Source organism: Nilaparvata lugens, chromosome 3 (genome assembly GCF_014356525.2).
Source record: "Nilaparvata lugens isolate BPH chromosome 3, ASM1435652v1, whole genome shotgun sequence".
Classification (NCBI taxonomy): domain Eukaryota; kingdom Metazoa; phylum Arthropoda; class Insecta; order Hemiptera; family Delphacidae; genus Nilaparvata; species Nilaparvata lugens.
In genome coordinates this window covers 38,163,458-38,180,002 of record NC_052506.1, presented here as the reverse complement: position 1 = coordinate 38,180,002, position 16,545 = coordinate 38,163,458, and the positions used below count along the sequence as shown (strand labels likewise).

Sequence of the window (16,545 nt, the reverse complement as noted above, 5' to 3'; positions counted from 1 at the left end):
TCATTCCATTTTTTAAATATAAAAGCATTGCTCATTCCAATGTTTTCTCTCATATCTAAATTTAATGATGGAGTTCCAATTGAATTATGATGGTTATGCAAACTATGAAAACTATCAGTTAGATTTAGTTATTATGATTAATTATTTAAGTTGAACTGTAAGTTTCATTTATGATTATTCGGTTGCAGAAGATGTAGCGTTGTTGTATGATTTGAATTTTTGTACCCTGTTATCATGGATAATAAAAACAAAAAAAAACCATTTGATTTGATTTTGATTTATCACTAAAACACATTTATTGCATGGTATCGGTACTGTACTACCATTGATAAATTAACACATATTGTCAAGTCTAGTTTCATAATATTCTCTTTGGTAGTACGACTCTTTCCTCACACTAAATTTTCATGAGATTAGGATAAGTTTTTTAACTTTTTGCCATGTAACTTGACTATGAATGGCACATAAGTATGTATAAGACAAATAATTGTCCCGATCGTTGCTTTTTTTTACTCAGTTTTATTCTCTTTTCATCCTTTTCCTACAATGAATGTTTGAGAGTTGAAAGTTATTGAGAGTTCCGGTGAGTTCCAATTCCAATTATAAACACCTCTATCAAAATAGTAAGTAAGAATAATTTTTAGATGTACGTTATCACTGGCTACTTCCATGTAAACTAAAGAAATAATGTGTAATAGCACTCTCAACAAAACAGAAGCCGAGCCATTCATTCATCAGAGAACAATATTAAATAATAGTTATGATTTTGAATAAGATCAATATTGGAGAATCTTTATCCAAGCCCAGAACACTATTGATTTAGAAATCTTGAGCAACGTTGATGATTGATGAGAGTATCAATTAATTTATCGTTACCAAACTATCCCCTGCAGCAGTAGTGGAGAGATTCGCTGTAAATGAGCGGGAAGAAGACAAATATTTTGTGTAGCAGAGCTAAACGTTTGAAAAACGCAGAACAGTGCCATTATTTTCTTGGAGGAGCAACTGAGCAAGTGACGAAGTACAGTGTAAGGGCAAGGGTGGGGGGACTTCTGCAGGGGGGAATAGTCAGTAGGAGCGCGCCATAATGTTAAATCAGTGTCGTGTCGCTGTGTGTGAGCAAGTGTGCAAGTGTGAGTGAAGACAAAGAGCGAAGCAAAGAGGAGCGAGTGTGCAATGTTGGTAGTGGTGGTGGGATGATGGGGTGTGCGGGGTTGAGGGGATGAGGAGTGGGAGCGCACACCAGAGCTCTAGCATCAATCGCTTTCGTTTGGCAGTCGGGCATCCGTGCGCAAATGCGCGGACTCCTAGCACACATTTCATTACAAGAGTAGCCTGTTTGTTTTAAAGGTGAGCTCCAACCTATAGTTCGCTAGTCGATTTTGTACTCAGTGATCATCTCTTGCCCTCAGTGCTCTTTACGTGTTATCATCATCTAGTTCTCTTATCTGTTGAGTGAATAATTATCGCCGGCTTAATAATAGTGGTTTCGCACTTCAGTCAGTGATGCAGCCATGATGGCTAGTGTACGTACAATAGGTCATAACGCATCGAGCAACTTACGCGTCTAAATTGCTTCTCAATTAATGTCAGCTTGTCATTACATTCAATTCCAATTCATTCCATCATCGTTCATAATATGACTATTTTGTTGTCAGACATAAATTTTTCCTTCTCTGATAATCCAAAATTATCGTAGTACAAATTGTGAACATGCTTTCTACACTACTATCTTGATGAATTTACAATTATTTACAACTGAGCTAAACATCATCCCCAATCAATGCCGTATTTGAAAACATTCTTGTTTTATTGATTATTTAGAAATCGTTTTAATAAAACAATTGTTATTAGGCCTATGTAGTAATTACGGTGAAGTACATATTGTCACACTACAGTACCGTACTGATATTTCGGGCTTGGAATGATCTGACAAGTTTTTGGTTATCATGTTTTTTCTATTCATTGGCCGTATCCTCCCTTCCTGGTTGAGGTTAGGTTTGATTCGCGAGGGGTGTTTTCGCATCTAGCTTAGTTTTTTGACACATTACACACAGACTAATTCTTTTTTTAAATTCGTGAACAATTTATTGTATTTTATTTCTCTATAGCCAACTGGAATTGTGTTATACTGGAAAATAATAAGTTTACCGTATATTGCCAATATTATTGAAATATGTCGATACTCAACGCTGATCGTATTGTTTTGATGTTTAGTCCATTGAGTTTAGGTAGGCCTAGGCTACCTTAGCTTATTAATATATTGATCCATGACAACTTTCATTGCCAATTTTTTTCAAGTATATAACAAAAGTTGAATTAAGGAAAGGTATCGGTTTAGGCTATTTATTATCATGGGATTTATCCTTATCAAGTATCACGATAAATTTTAGTAATTGAACGACAGCAGTTGTATATCAAAATCTTGATTTAGATAAAAATATGTTATCAATTTTCCTATTAAACTGTAGATTTATGCTTTCTTCATTTTTGCAGGAAATTATGGTTCAGAAAGCTTCAACATCAATTATGGTTAAGAATCAAAGAACTAAATCATCAAGCGCACGGAGAAGATGAAAGTTACAGTTATGTGTTAGTGATCTTTATTTTTTAAGAAAAAGTGTTTTTTATTGAGTGCGATTAGTGACTTGTGTGAAGTGATAATGGGAGGTGTCGGAGATCCTGAACAGCAATACTCGCTGCGTTGGAACGATTTTCACGCAAGTATTTTATCTTCGTTTAGGCATTTGAGAGACCAAGAAGACTTTGTGGATGTAACATTAGCATGTGATGGATGCTCATTCACGGCTCATAAAGTTGTCTTATCTGCCTGCAGTCCCTACTTCCGTACCTTGCTCAAGGTGAGTGTTCAATCTCATTTCTGCATGTGACAATTAATTCCTTTAATTTATATTGAGATAATTGGAAATTATGAATTTAGTAAAACATATTAAAGAATAAAATTTTTAATAATAATTTATCATAGGCCTAGCCATTTATGAAATCCGGAGCTTAAGGTTTCTTGCCTTGATTTACCGGTATTGTATTGAAGACCAGTAAATGTAATTATTTATTCAAGTATAGGCCCAAGTAAAATACGTTTGAATTAATTAACCTTTTAATTGCAGTTGAGCGCAACAATCAATATACCGGTACGTTTGAAAAGTTTTAATTTCACATAGTTATGATATCATTTATGATTGTTAGAATTGAAGGTAATGGTAATAATATATGACATTGATAACGATTAATTTCTAGATTTTTTTTAATGATAACTAGCGTACAATAAGAATATTTTTCAAATTTTATGATATAGTAAGGACTGATTTTAAGCTCTAATAGATCTATAATTTGATACAGTGATTTAATTAACTATCAAACCCAAAATTTTATTAATGGATCAAGCCTCAAAATATGTGTTTACTTCAGCGTGGAAAGTGACACTTGAAATAGTATCCAATTGACAAAAATAATGTTGCAACAGATATTAGTGAATGAAACCATTTGAGATAAGAAATTTATTTGATTACATTTAGCTCTATTTTAGTTTTGAATCGTGTTATCAAAAGCAGAACTGTATTATTTTATCAATGGTAATTAGCAATAATATCTACTTGAAATGAAATAACTTGTTATTGGTTTGGTTTAGAATAATTGTAGTATTATTATGATGCAATTTAATATTTTTTTACTCCTCAAACTACTACTGATTACTTTTAACCTTGGAGTAAAATAATAATTTCCATCAATCCTATTACAGGAAATAAATTTCAATCATTAAATAATGATCATCTAACACATGAATACTGGTGTGAATATGAATTATTTATTTATTAAATAGTAATGACGATTGTAGCCTATGGGAGTGTGATCTTAAAACGGATGTTTCATGGAATCAGTATTTGTCAGTATTACGGTATTTGAGTAAATAATTATATTTAACATTGTAAATTGCTCGCCAATTTATAATGAAACTATACAGATTGATGTGATGTATGTGAGTACTTGTACTCTGTATTTATTGTCAGAGTCATGTACTATTTGGTGGAATTTTAAAGCTTGTAAAGTCTGCAGCAATTAGACAAAGTTAAACAATTAAAGAAGTGAAAGTTATAGATACCAGCTAATGATGTCTGTAAGTTTCTAATGTGTCTATTCTAGTTATAAGTCAACAATTTTATTATCTTTACCGTGAAAAAATAAATGAGATTATAATAAGCGGTGTTTGGTTCAGCGTTGTCAAAGCAGAGTATAGAAAATTATTCTTGAATGTGACTTGTGAGTTGGGAACAGAATTTATCTGTGAAAGATGGAAAATCTATTGTCAATAAGTATTTTACCAAAGGCAAAACGATTCTAGTTCTAGTTCTGTATTGTGTTATCCTTGGCATTACTCTGCTCTCTTCATGCCAATCTCATTATAAGTAGGTAGTCTAATAAATGAAGAGTAACTTATTATACCAAAATATTTTTCAATGCAATTTTCATAAAAAACCAAGGGATTATTAACTGTCGATTGTAGGCTACTTTAACTAACGAGCAAACAATGCTTTCTACTTATTTTCTGCGTTTTACTTATCAGTGAATCCTTGAAGCACCTGCTATAGTACTAAATGCGTGATAATCCCAATTCATAATAATTATCTTCAATTACAGAATAGATCGTGTAAATCACAAAGAATAACTCTGAAAATATATTACTAGATTAAAGCAAATTTCAAGTTTGTAGCAACATCTTGTAGAAGACAATGATAAAATCTTACATGATGATGGCATACTGTTATTTGATATAAAATAGTGATATATAGGTCCGAAAGTCCATTGGTTTTCAATTTGCCAATTCGAAGTAGTAAAATATAGTACCATATAATAAACAATTAGTCAATTTAGGATCAAAAATAAACAAAAAAAGATAAATATCAAAAAGTCATAGATTTTTTTTTTCTGTGATAGTACTTTTATCAATCATGAGTATTCTCAGCAATTCTTGATAAAATTTGAAGAAATATTGTTAAAGATTTAACTGCAACATGATACAGAATGATGTTAGTGCTAATAACTACATTACACTTGCATAAACAATTTGTGAAAAATCGACCCATAAGTATTGGGTAATACCATGGCTTACTTTCTATCTATAGTAGGCTATGGTCATACCCAAAGTCATACAGAATGATTTTTATTACCGTACTTACATGCTTTTTATGGTGGATAAATGCAATCCTTCGGGCTACCTCCTAAAAACCAGCTTTCTGTAGCAGCTTATTTCTTTCACTTTTCCCTCCTGGGGAAGTGAATCTGATACATGTTTTATAGTTTTTACAGAATTGAAATTCAAATAATCAATGAGTATTATTGTCGTTCAACTTATAATAATTGTCGATTAATAATAATAAACTTGACGTACAGGAACTTGACGTAAACTTACTTTCTGTAAACAACTTTCATATAAACACTAGAAAATCGATAAGTATTCATAGCATGTACCGTATTTACTCTTTATGTGATTAGGCCTAATTAGTTCTTTCGAATATTAATAAATTACTATAGGCTACTCATTTTCCATGAACATTCAAATAAGTATCTGTAGCACTTCTAGTCTCATTTTGATTCCTCAAGTTTTTTTAATGTCTAAAGTAATGTCTTAGTTTTTTAAAACTAAAACTGAAACGTCAATGTTGGAAGAACATTGTAATGTACACCAATGTTTATACCAAATAACAGATTAGAATAAAAAAATAAATTAATCTGCATTAGGCTACTCTATTAAGTACCGTAATTTCTATTTCGTTTTTTTCCGATAAAGTTATTCAGTAAATATGTAATTCATTGACAACAATTTTAAAAAGAAGAGCTCCTTAGCGAGGGCTTTTTACATATTTTTTTACAAATATTAATATGAATGTTCAATATTCCGAGATGTGAATGTTTAGAAAATCTATTTTTGATATTGAAACTCTCTATTAAATCTAATCATAACTAACCAATAGCAGATCTAGTATAAAAGAATTAGCTTCCTCCCAATTTTTACACTGGAGTATTCTGTATAATTTATATACAATCATGAATTTCATAAGTTCTTTCTCTCTTTCAAAGTAACTCAAATTTCTGAGTAGGAATAGGGAAATGTTACGAGTAGGCATACTCGATATACCAACGAAGTACGGTGACACATTATTTTGCGATTTTCTTAGACTAGGTATACAATTAATTCTTGACTTGTCATGCTATATTCTCATAATATTTTCATTCACGGTTGATATTTACCAATATCGTAGCATTTTACTAGAAGAATATTTCGTCCATCAGGCCGGGCCACACTTGTTAGTCAGCGTTCTACTCGTGATACTTCATTGAGTGGCGGGGTGGTGGTGGGACATATCATATGACGGACATCTGTGGCATCCTTTACAGTATCGGAGTGGAATCGGGAAGCTGTATGTCAAGTGTGTCCCCGGCTTCAATCATGATAGGTGGAGTTTCAGGTGTGAGGATGCACTTGGAATGTTGCCATCATTTCCATGTTATTCTCTCCCAACATTAGCTTTCTCAATTTGTTTTAATTGTTTCATCCTATCAACGATAATGCTTGTCTATTTTTCTGTTAGTATGAATGCTTTGTAAATGATGAATGTTGTATTATTTGTTTAGGCTAATCCATGCCAACACCCCATAGTGATACTGCGAGATGTGAGGGAACAAGACATGGAGGCCCTCCTCAGGTTCATGTACAATGGCGAAGTGCACATTGGACAGGAGCAACTCACAGACTTTCTAAAGACTGCACAAACACTCCAGGTCAGAGGCCTCGCTGATGTTCCAACTAAGGACCATCAGAAACTATTACCTGTAAGTATTACTCACTCACACTATTTCACATACTTCAAAATCCATTATTTATCCATTTATTGCAATACGTAACTTCACTATTCTTTTATCAAATTAGGCCTATCTTCTTCAGTTGACAATTGAAATAAGAAAACACTAAACAAAAAAATCTTATTATTTTATTATAGAAACTTACAATACATATTTAGCACTCTTTAAAGGTAATTGTTGATAATTTAAGATTTTGCATAAACAATGTTTGCATTTTATAAATTCTTTGTCTCAAATCTATCATGTTGCAGAAAAATTTGACATTCACCCACCATACTGATTTAATGAGAATATTGAGAATTTACATGTTTGAAGAAATAATATGTTATTATTAATGGGCTTCCCAAAACACTCAATTGTCAATATACAGAATTCTATTTCACCTAATAATTTGACTTCAGAGTTCAGTATGAGAATCACGTTTCTGATTATTGACAGTGACATCAGAATGAGTTGGTAAGAGGGGCTGAAACCTGCTAAACTGGTACCGGTATCCATCAAATGTCAAACATATTATTATAACTAAAAGTCAAACCTTCTTGTCAATATTTTGGCTGGATGAATGGAAAATGCTTGCATCAATTCAATCGACTGAATTGATATTCTTGTTTGAACATGAGTTAAGAGTTAATAATTTATTGATTCAGAGATGTATGTGAGATTCATATCAAGTGTTGTACAATACTGTTGACCAAATTTGTATGATTTATATTTTTTTTAAATAGTTTACACTCAGCAAGTGTCATCAAACATTGTCATTTAAAAAAAATTGCATTACTTCCATTGATTCAGAAATTAACCATATATTCTTGTTCTAATCTTTTATATGAATAGGATTAATTTTGTAGCTATTTATTATTCACAATCTTGCATATATTTGGTGGCAGTAACTTGTTAGATTAATTTATTATTCACTTATTGAAATAACGCTTGTTTGACTTGCGATTCATGTCAGATACCATAGATATGATCTTGACACTAATTTTATATCAAGCTGCTGAATATGATAGTTTGATAAGCTACCTTTATATAATTATATGCAAACAAATGGAACTTTTGTAAGCACCGGTATACATGTGTGATACCATCGACATCCAAACAACGCAGGTGTTCTTCCTACTGTTCACCGGAAATTGACTCATCCTAATAAACCATCTATTTCCTTTTATCAGGATACCGTTTATTAAATACTCATTTGATTTGATTTGATTCCTTTAAATCTGTAATAAATTCGTGACATCAGCAAAAACTGAAGGACTTAGATACGGTCATCAGCCTGTAGAATCAGATATTTACATTTATTGAAAATCGAATTTGAAATTATAAATTTTGAAAATTATAGTTATTACAGATATTGATTCAGGGTCCCTTGATCTGTCCGTATTATGTAACAAAACCTCTATCTATCATCTTTGATTATCATCAAGTTTGATTGTCAATTCCCCCTACTATTCGATGAAAAGCTAAAACTACTCAACAAATGGAACAACCTTGAAGGAAATACAAGTAACTTCAGTAAATAAAGGGAAAAGTTTATAGAAGAGGCGCAGCCCCATTCCAAGCATTACTGTTTTTCTCACTTTCCATACTTACCAGTATTCCCAAACTCTGTACTTGAATTTTTTGTTTAGCAAAATCTTGAAAAACATATTCGCAACAGAGTAGGCTAAATAATTGCATTCTCAAGTTCATACCTTTTTTAAAGCTAAAAAACAAATAATAGTATATTGCTAGTTATAGTCCTCTCCACCCACCCACCACATTTATTGCATCAGTTTGCAAGATTAGCTTCGCTGAAGCAAATTTACAATGCTGTTTGAAGAGCTTTAATAGAACTCTTTGACGTCAAACTATTGTATGTTTTGTCAACAAATTCATTGATTTTAGTCCCGGTTTATAGGACATTATTAAATCTAATGAAACATAGATCTCTATTAAATTCTTAGGTTGAATGGTTCATTATATTCAATTTGTATTCTAGAAACCGGGCCTTAAGGGTGTGCAAAGGCTGAAAATAAACTTTCTACTCGGGATATTTTTCAATGTTTTTCGATTTTTATATAACTAGTAGCTCTGTGAACAGTAGACCTCACGCAGTATTCTCATCCACAAGTACCTGATTGAAACTATAGACCTTATGGAAATACAGCAATAGACTGGCTTCTCCACACATCTGTGTAATCACTTGTCAGCTGATTTATGATGAATAATTCTATAGTCTGATTTTTACTCCAATATTGACGTATGAAGGAGGCTTCTTTTTCCTTTTATATTATCCTTGAAATGCAAAATTTCCAAAAACCTTGTATATACATCGACGCGCAATTAAAAGAGGAACTTACCTGTCAAATTTCATGAAAATCTATCACCGCGTTTCGCCGTAAATGCGCAACATATAAACATTTAAACATCAAGAGAAATGCCAAACCGTCGACTTGAATCTTAGACCTCACTTCGCTCGGTCAATTAAGCTATCAAAATGAAAAAGTTTTCTCAGGAAAACATTTTTTTTCTGATCATTACTTTTTGAGATATGAGCGCCTAAAGTTTAAATTTTTGGGACAGAACATTTCAAATTCGGTAAGATATAAATCCACGAGATTCAGAGGATGGATTCTTCATGGTATTGTTGATGAGGTAAAAGAAAAATTTTCTGATAATACCAATTTTTTGAAAAAGTTATTCAATTTGCCAAAAATAACTCAACAAAAAGTTATTTTTAGTAAATTGAATAACTATCTTAAAAATGGATACTTTCAGGAAATTTTTGTTTTACTAGATCAACAATAACATAAAAAATCTATCCTCTAAATCTCATGGATTTATCTCTTACCGAATTTGAAATGTTCTGTCCCAAAAATTTAAACTTTAGGCGCTCATATCTCAAAAGGTAATGATCGGAAAAAAATGTTTTCCTGAGAAAAGTTTTTCATCCGAAAAACTTTGAAAAATATCCCGAGTAGAAAGTTTATTTTTAGCCTTTACACCGCTTTAATACTGTGAGGAATACATAATAATAAATAATTATGCTTTAGTTCTGTATATCGTTCACCATTGTGATAGATACGTACTTCATGTATTTTGAAGGTTCTCGTCCAATAGAACTTACAATTTTAATTTGAATGTAAATAAGTAATAAACGGTGAATGGTTTACAAACCTGAAACTACTTATCACAATATTCCATATATTTTGCATTTTCTCATGCAATAGAATCATTTGAATGTAAGGTGAACTTTGCACACCTCAAACTGCTCACCAGTCCAGTCTGTCATTTGAGTCTGTATTCAGTGTACAAGTAGGTCTATGCATTTGGTTCAGGATTCAATAATCGACTTACTTTACATAACAACCTCTACCTGTACCAAGGAACATCAAAATGAGAATTGAACGAGAGGCACTCCTTTAGATATTTTGTCCGATTCAATTTGCGAAATGTTAACGCTTCTTCATGATGTTTCAATGTATTTTGTAGTTTTTCATGCAATATAGAATCATTTGAATGTAATACACTTTGCAGACCTCAAACTGCTTACCGTGGTCGACGGCTGTGAACAACGACACGTCGTCGACGATGGCGGCGGGTGACGGAGCCGTGACGCCGCCCCCGACCAAGCGGAGTCGCAGCTCCGAGCTGCCTCCATCTGCAGGCGGCCACCACCCCACCGCCCGCGGCTTCAGTCCGTCGCCGTCGCCCGGGTCGGCGTCACTCAACGCGGCCTTCAACGACCACGGCGGCCGCGACTCCATGCTTGGCCACGCTCTAGAGTCGTCCACACCCACGCAGCAACACAACTCCAATAACAACAACAATAACCAGGTACCGTAACTTCCATTTATTTATGACAAAATCACTTCTCTTGTATTAGCTACTTTGAAAAAATATTTAAAATAATATAAAAACATGAAATACCCTTTTATTTACATATTTCAAACAATTAGTTCCGGCCTTTGGCCATGTCCACGTTTAAATGCACAAAACGTAAAAATGGCCAAAGGCCGAAACTAGTTAGTTGTTTGAAATGTCTTAGTTAAAAGGGTACCGGTACTTCATGTTTTTATATTGTCTTTAATAATTTTATTGATATGTAAATTTTCACATTACACAATACAAATAAAGAGAAAAATATTCACAATATTTCATACTATGTTGAACAATTCAAAAGAAAACAATGAACAATTCTTCTATTAATTTCAATTACACAATCACAAATGAATGATCGGGAGGGAATCTACTGGATGAACTTAAAACCGTTTATCTTTTGTTAATAAATTAATCTGAATGAAGTTATGTATACTGTATTCTATTTTGGACAACTATTCATAAGATACATGAGAAGTCAGGTTAGGTAATAAAAAAAGAAAATAAGGGCATAATGGGGATCAACTAAGGCAAAGTAGGTAACTAAATGTTTATAATTATAGGGATTCACAAGTACCCTTTCTATATTTCTTATAAAATAGAACCAGGCTTTGACATCTATCCCAATAATTTTTATAATTTACATTCAATGTTTATAAATTAGGTACTAGAACTCTTATGTCAAAATATTGTATGTTTTGTTAATAAATTGATTGATTTAAATGTTGTGAGGGATACATAATAATGAATTATCAGCTATATATTTCAATTATAAAAAAATACAATTATAAACTATAATAATTCTAGATTAAAATAGCTACATATTAATAGCTATTTGTACTTCTCGGGACCAAAGTGCTACCTTTCTCCTCATTAGGGAAACGTTTTTGTATTTGTCACCCACCAATAATTTGTATGCTATAAATTACCCAACTATTCCAAACCACGCTCTTTTATCGTATGAAATAAGTTAATCAAATTGTTTGATAATCTGAAATTCTAATTTTCATATCTTGGGAGTTAGTCCAGGCGCTGGCTTACATTGAGCATGCATGAGAGAGGCAGAGAATTTGACTTCGGATTATTGTTAGGGGGTCTTTAGTGTATATGAAACTCGATGTCGTCACGTCCCAGGGTGGTCGACAGCTTGGGGGGGAGGGGGGTAAGTTGTAAAAAACGCGCGTTTATAAAATCGCCTGTCCTGCAGTGACTATTCATAGTACAGCTTTTAATTTTTTCTCAATATTATGTACACATAACTGGCTTTCAATGTGGTCCTATCCTTTTTTGCGATAAACCGCATAGTTTTTCCGTAAAAAAATAAAATATCTCGAAAAATGTATTTTTTTATTATGGACATTTTGTTATTTCTCGAATATTCAAGTAATTAGCCGACTTAGAGGAAAAGGCTCCCAATAAACGTTGTAGGCCGTTTCTTGCTGAATCCAATGATATAAATAGTTTGGGGGTTACGATCATAGATGCGGCGGTGGGAGGGGGATAAGTAGCACTGTTACGCTGCGGCGCGGTCCTCCCCCATGATTAATGCGCGTAATGGCCTGTCTATCGCATCGCTCCTACTAGTCTATACATTCAAATTATGTATTTCAGGAACGCTATCTTATGTATTTTCGGTCGCTGAACACGATTTTTCAACTCTCAAGCCTTAATAATTGATAATTCTCATCATAATATACTAATTATGGTCAAAATTACAAACTTCATCTCATTCTGCAAGGAAACTAAGAAATGACTGTTTGAAATAAATGAAACTTGGGTTTCAAGAAATATATAAGGATAGAATAAAGATAATATTCATATATGTTTATGTTCTATTGTTTTTATCTCAAATTAATTTATTGTGATGCGCTGCAGGCTAAATTATATTATTAATTGCACACTGGCCACGCTTACTTGATATAGTGGTCAGTTAATTTCCAAGAAATATTTGTGGAATTTCTTAGTTCTTCATGGTGGAAATGGAATTCATCATTCATTCATCATCATAATGATTATGCTTAGTATGAAAATGTTAATCTTTCGTGAATCTTCAGTTTGTCGTGAACTTTTGAGAAATTATATCCAATATAATAATAGATATGTGTCAAATCAAAATGAAATGAAAATTTAAATATTCATTCATATTATTTCCAACTGTATTATTATAATGATATTTCACTAACTTTTGATTGATTCATCCATTATGGTATTCCCGTTCAGACTGTTTTGAAATGGTAACAAGATATTCAGTATCAAAATTTGGGATTCGAATAGTTTTGGGCCATGCCTGTTATTCTTTCCCAAACATATTTATATGATTTGTAATTTTATCCACAAATGAATGAATGAATTTAGTATTCCTGCACGTAGCTAATGTACGGATTATTCCTTTATAGATTACACATTAATAAATCTCTGCCACAGATTTAGAAATCAAGTCTCGATGGTTTGGAGAGCATATTATTGGAGTGATTCTTTTACTCTGCTGCTTCTAATATGTTCACTACCTTTGTTTTATTTCAGACCATAGACATGAAAAGCTATGTCCACCTGTATCACTCCATCTTTATTGAGAATTTTCATAACTCTTCTCATCACAAAGTTTCCATAATCTTGCAGCGTATTGAAGTTTTGAAAAGTGAAGTAGGAGTTGAATTCAGGAGAGCCATGTCATCATTATGCGAATTTGTCAACGATATTTAGGGATTTAGTCAAATCCACAACTAGTTTCACTTACAATTTCATGGGCCAAGTGAGATTAAGAGTTTTTTTTAAAATATCAATCAGATGTTGACAGAGATTGCGGTTATTGTAGAAATGCATGCTGAACTAAAACTTCAATGCTGAATTATCTTTAAACAGCTACCTAGTAAAATTACAGAGATCAGATCTTTTTGTTCTAGAATTAACTAAGAGTAGGATTTTTGTTTGATTGCATCGTGGGGAATGAAAGAACTCTGTTTCTTTTTATAGGTGAGAATACACTTTTACAATTTGCCACAACTATGTTCAGATAAAAATCGTTGGAGACCGAATAACTATTTCTTTCTATACGTTCAAAAGAGAATCACACACTTCTTCACTTGCTTCCAGACCATTGATAACATTATGCAGATTCTGTTGTCCATCAGAGTCTTGAAGAAAAATGTTATGTTCTCTTGAGAAGATTATGCTTCTGGAAATCATTCTCATCTCTCATTATTCTTGTTTTACTTCCTTAGATGACTTTCTTCACAATCTCCAGTGATATCCATAATGATGTCAACATACTTGAACAGAATATCTTTGATGGAAGATTTATTTATATAGTAGCAGCCATTTTAGGAAAGCCTTTGAAGAACTAGCTATTCCAATCACTCAGTTTTGGATGATCGAATGAGGGTTTGCTCCAAAGCATGATCGGTTGTCACATTTATTAAATTTTCAAGGTTTCATTTGACAGAGAGTCAATGTACTGACTGTATGGATTTAATGTTTCCTTATTGGAAATTATTTTCTACTTCTATGGGTATTTTTTTTTATTTTCTAGATACAACACAGACTTTATAACATAGTTTGTGTGATTGAATGAAAAAAGTATGGGATCTTTTCTCGTACAGTTTCTATGTGCAATACCAGAGTCCTTCCTTATGAGCATGAATACAATTTAAGATAATTTAAACTATGTTACAATAATCAGTCATAAATTTCAAGTAGTCATTGATTTTGATTCTAAAAAACTCCACTAATAGCTCCTGACTTTTTTCAAATATACTTTGACAAACTCTCATATTTGAACCGTTCATGAGTCCTTGTAGTTGTTTCATTGAATTGATTGCTTGCTCTCACACCTTAATTATACTGATCTCCCCTCAATAGATTTCCAACAGTATTCTCTCCAAATATTTCAAATTCAACAAAGATATCTCTCATTCCACTTTCATTCAAGTACCACCCCAAGACAATCAGTCAAACTCAGCCAGATGAAAAGTATCTATTCATAGCTGATATAAGTTACAGAAATCAGTTGATAAAGCTGCGTTTACACCAAAGTTATTAACAAAATGTTAATAACTTAATCTTTATAGATTCTATTAGATTGAACGGAACTTGGCAAACACATATGTCCATCATATGTATGATAAGTTATGTTCAATCTAATAGAATCTATAAAGATTAAGTTATATTAACATCTCCTTAATAACTTTGGTGTAAACGCAGCTTTAGAGTTGCATTTCCTTTGTAATCAAATATTTAGTCATATCACATGGGAGTAATTGGCATTATTTGTGCTTCAACTGTAAATTTATATTAAGAAAATATTTTACTCCTGTTACATGGTGCTCTATATGGGGTAGCCTATATTATTTGTTTAACTTACTCCATTACTTGACTTTCGAAATTCCAAAGTGATCATTGAACTAAATCGAATAATTATTCTCTCTTAATGGAATATCAGTTTTTTATCGACTGAGAAAAACATTCCTAACAGGGTGGTTTATCATTACAATGAGATCATAAATAATGATAATGAGATGAAGTTTGTAATTTTGACCATAATTAGTATAATATGATGAGAATTATCAATTATTAAGGCTTGAGAGTTGAAAAATCGTGTTCAGCGACCGAAAATACATAAGATAGCGTTCCTGAAATACATAATTTGAATGTATAGACTAGTAGGAGCGATGCGATAGACAGGCCATTACGCGCATTAATCATGGGGGAGGACCGCGCCGCAGCGTAACAGTGCTACTTATCCCCCTCCCACCACCGCATCTATGATCGTAACCCCCAAACTATTTATATCATTGGATTCAGCAAGAAACGGCCTACAACGTTTATTGGGAGCCTTTTCCTCTAAGTCGGCTAATTACTTGAATATTCGAGAAATAACAAAATGTCCATAATAAAAAAATACATTTTTCGAGATATTTTATTTTTTTACGGAAAAACTATGCGGTTTATCGCAAAAAAGGATAGGACCACATTGAAAGCCAGTTATGTGTACATAATATTGAGAAAAAATTAAAAGCTGTACTATGAATAGTCACTGCAGGACAGGCGATTTTATAAACGCGCGTTTTTTACAACTTACCCCCCTCCCCCCCAAGCTGTCGACCACCCTGGGACGTGACGACATCGAGTTTCATATACACTAAAGACCCCCTAACAATAATCCGAAGTCAAATTCTCTGCCTCTCTCATGCATGCTCAATGTAAGCCAGCGCCTGGACTAAGTAGTAAAATATCTACGGTATGTATTCTAGTATTAAGAAACATTGTAAATAAGTTTGAGAGCACTTGAAGATTGCATGTAAAACTTACTTTCAAAACATCAGAGAAGAGGAAAACAAAGCAAAAACGTCGATGATGTCTATTATTGGATGTTGCTAAAATTAGGTACTCGATTTCCCATTGGAGCAATAGATGTCTTTCACCAGGTGCGCCAATGCTATTTAAATATTTCTCATGTGAATCAAGTAGGAAACTCACTCTAATTCTGAATATTGTGAATAGCTATTTATTGCAGCTAGTAGAAGCTTGATTTCTATTTCAGATATGACTAAATATTTGTTTACTTGTCAGCTTAATATAATTATATGATCTTTACTCTGAAACACAGGCTGTCAACAAAGAGTGTTTCTTGTTAATTCTTTATTACTCAATTTAGTATCATGACTATTTCTTTCTCATGAATGTTCAATTTATAGTTAGGATTGTCTATCCACACTTCAGATGCTCTTCAATGCCCAACATGATGCTCTTTTGAACATTAATATAAGCTATAATAATTCAAGTAGCCTAGAAATTACAATACACAGT

At 32.7% G+C, this 16,545-nt stretch overlaps 1 protein-coding gene across 4 annotated transcripts in view; it reads left to right on the top strand.

Moving 5' to 3' along the window:
- The first annotated feature begins 1,195 nt into the window (after positions 1–1,195).
- The window catches only part of LOC111054407 (protein abrupt), a 45,378-nt gene continuing 30,028 nt past the window's right edge, over positions 1,196–16,545 (top strand). Inside the window, exons 1-4 of one of the 4 annotated variants that reach the window (XM_022341447.2) lie at positions 1,196–1,350; positions 2,497–2,861; positions 6,652–6,849; positions 10,399–10,698. In XM_022341447.2, coding sequence (XP_022197139.2) covers positions 2,664–2,861; positions 6,652–6,849; positions 10,399–10,698 — 696 coding nt within the window. In that variant the 5' untranslated portion in view covers positions 1,196–1,350; positions 2,497–2,663. Of the gene's footprint in view, positions 1,351–1,370; positions 1,589–1,620; positions 2,232–2,496; positions 2,862–6,651; positions 6,850–10,398; positions 10,699–16,545 lie in introns of those variants that run through there. The other 3 variants (XM_039423716.1, XM_039423718.1, XM_039423717.1) reach the window with 3 other exon arrangements.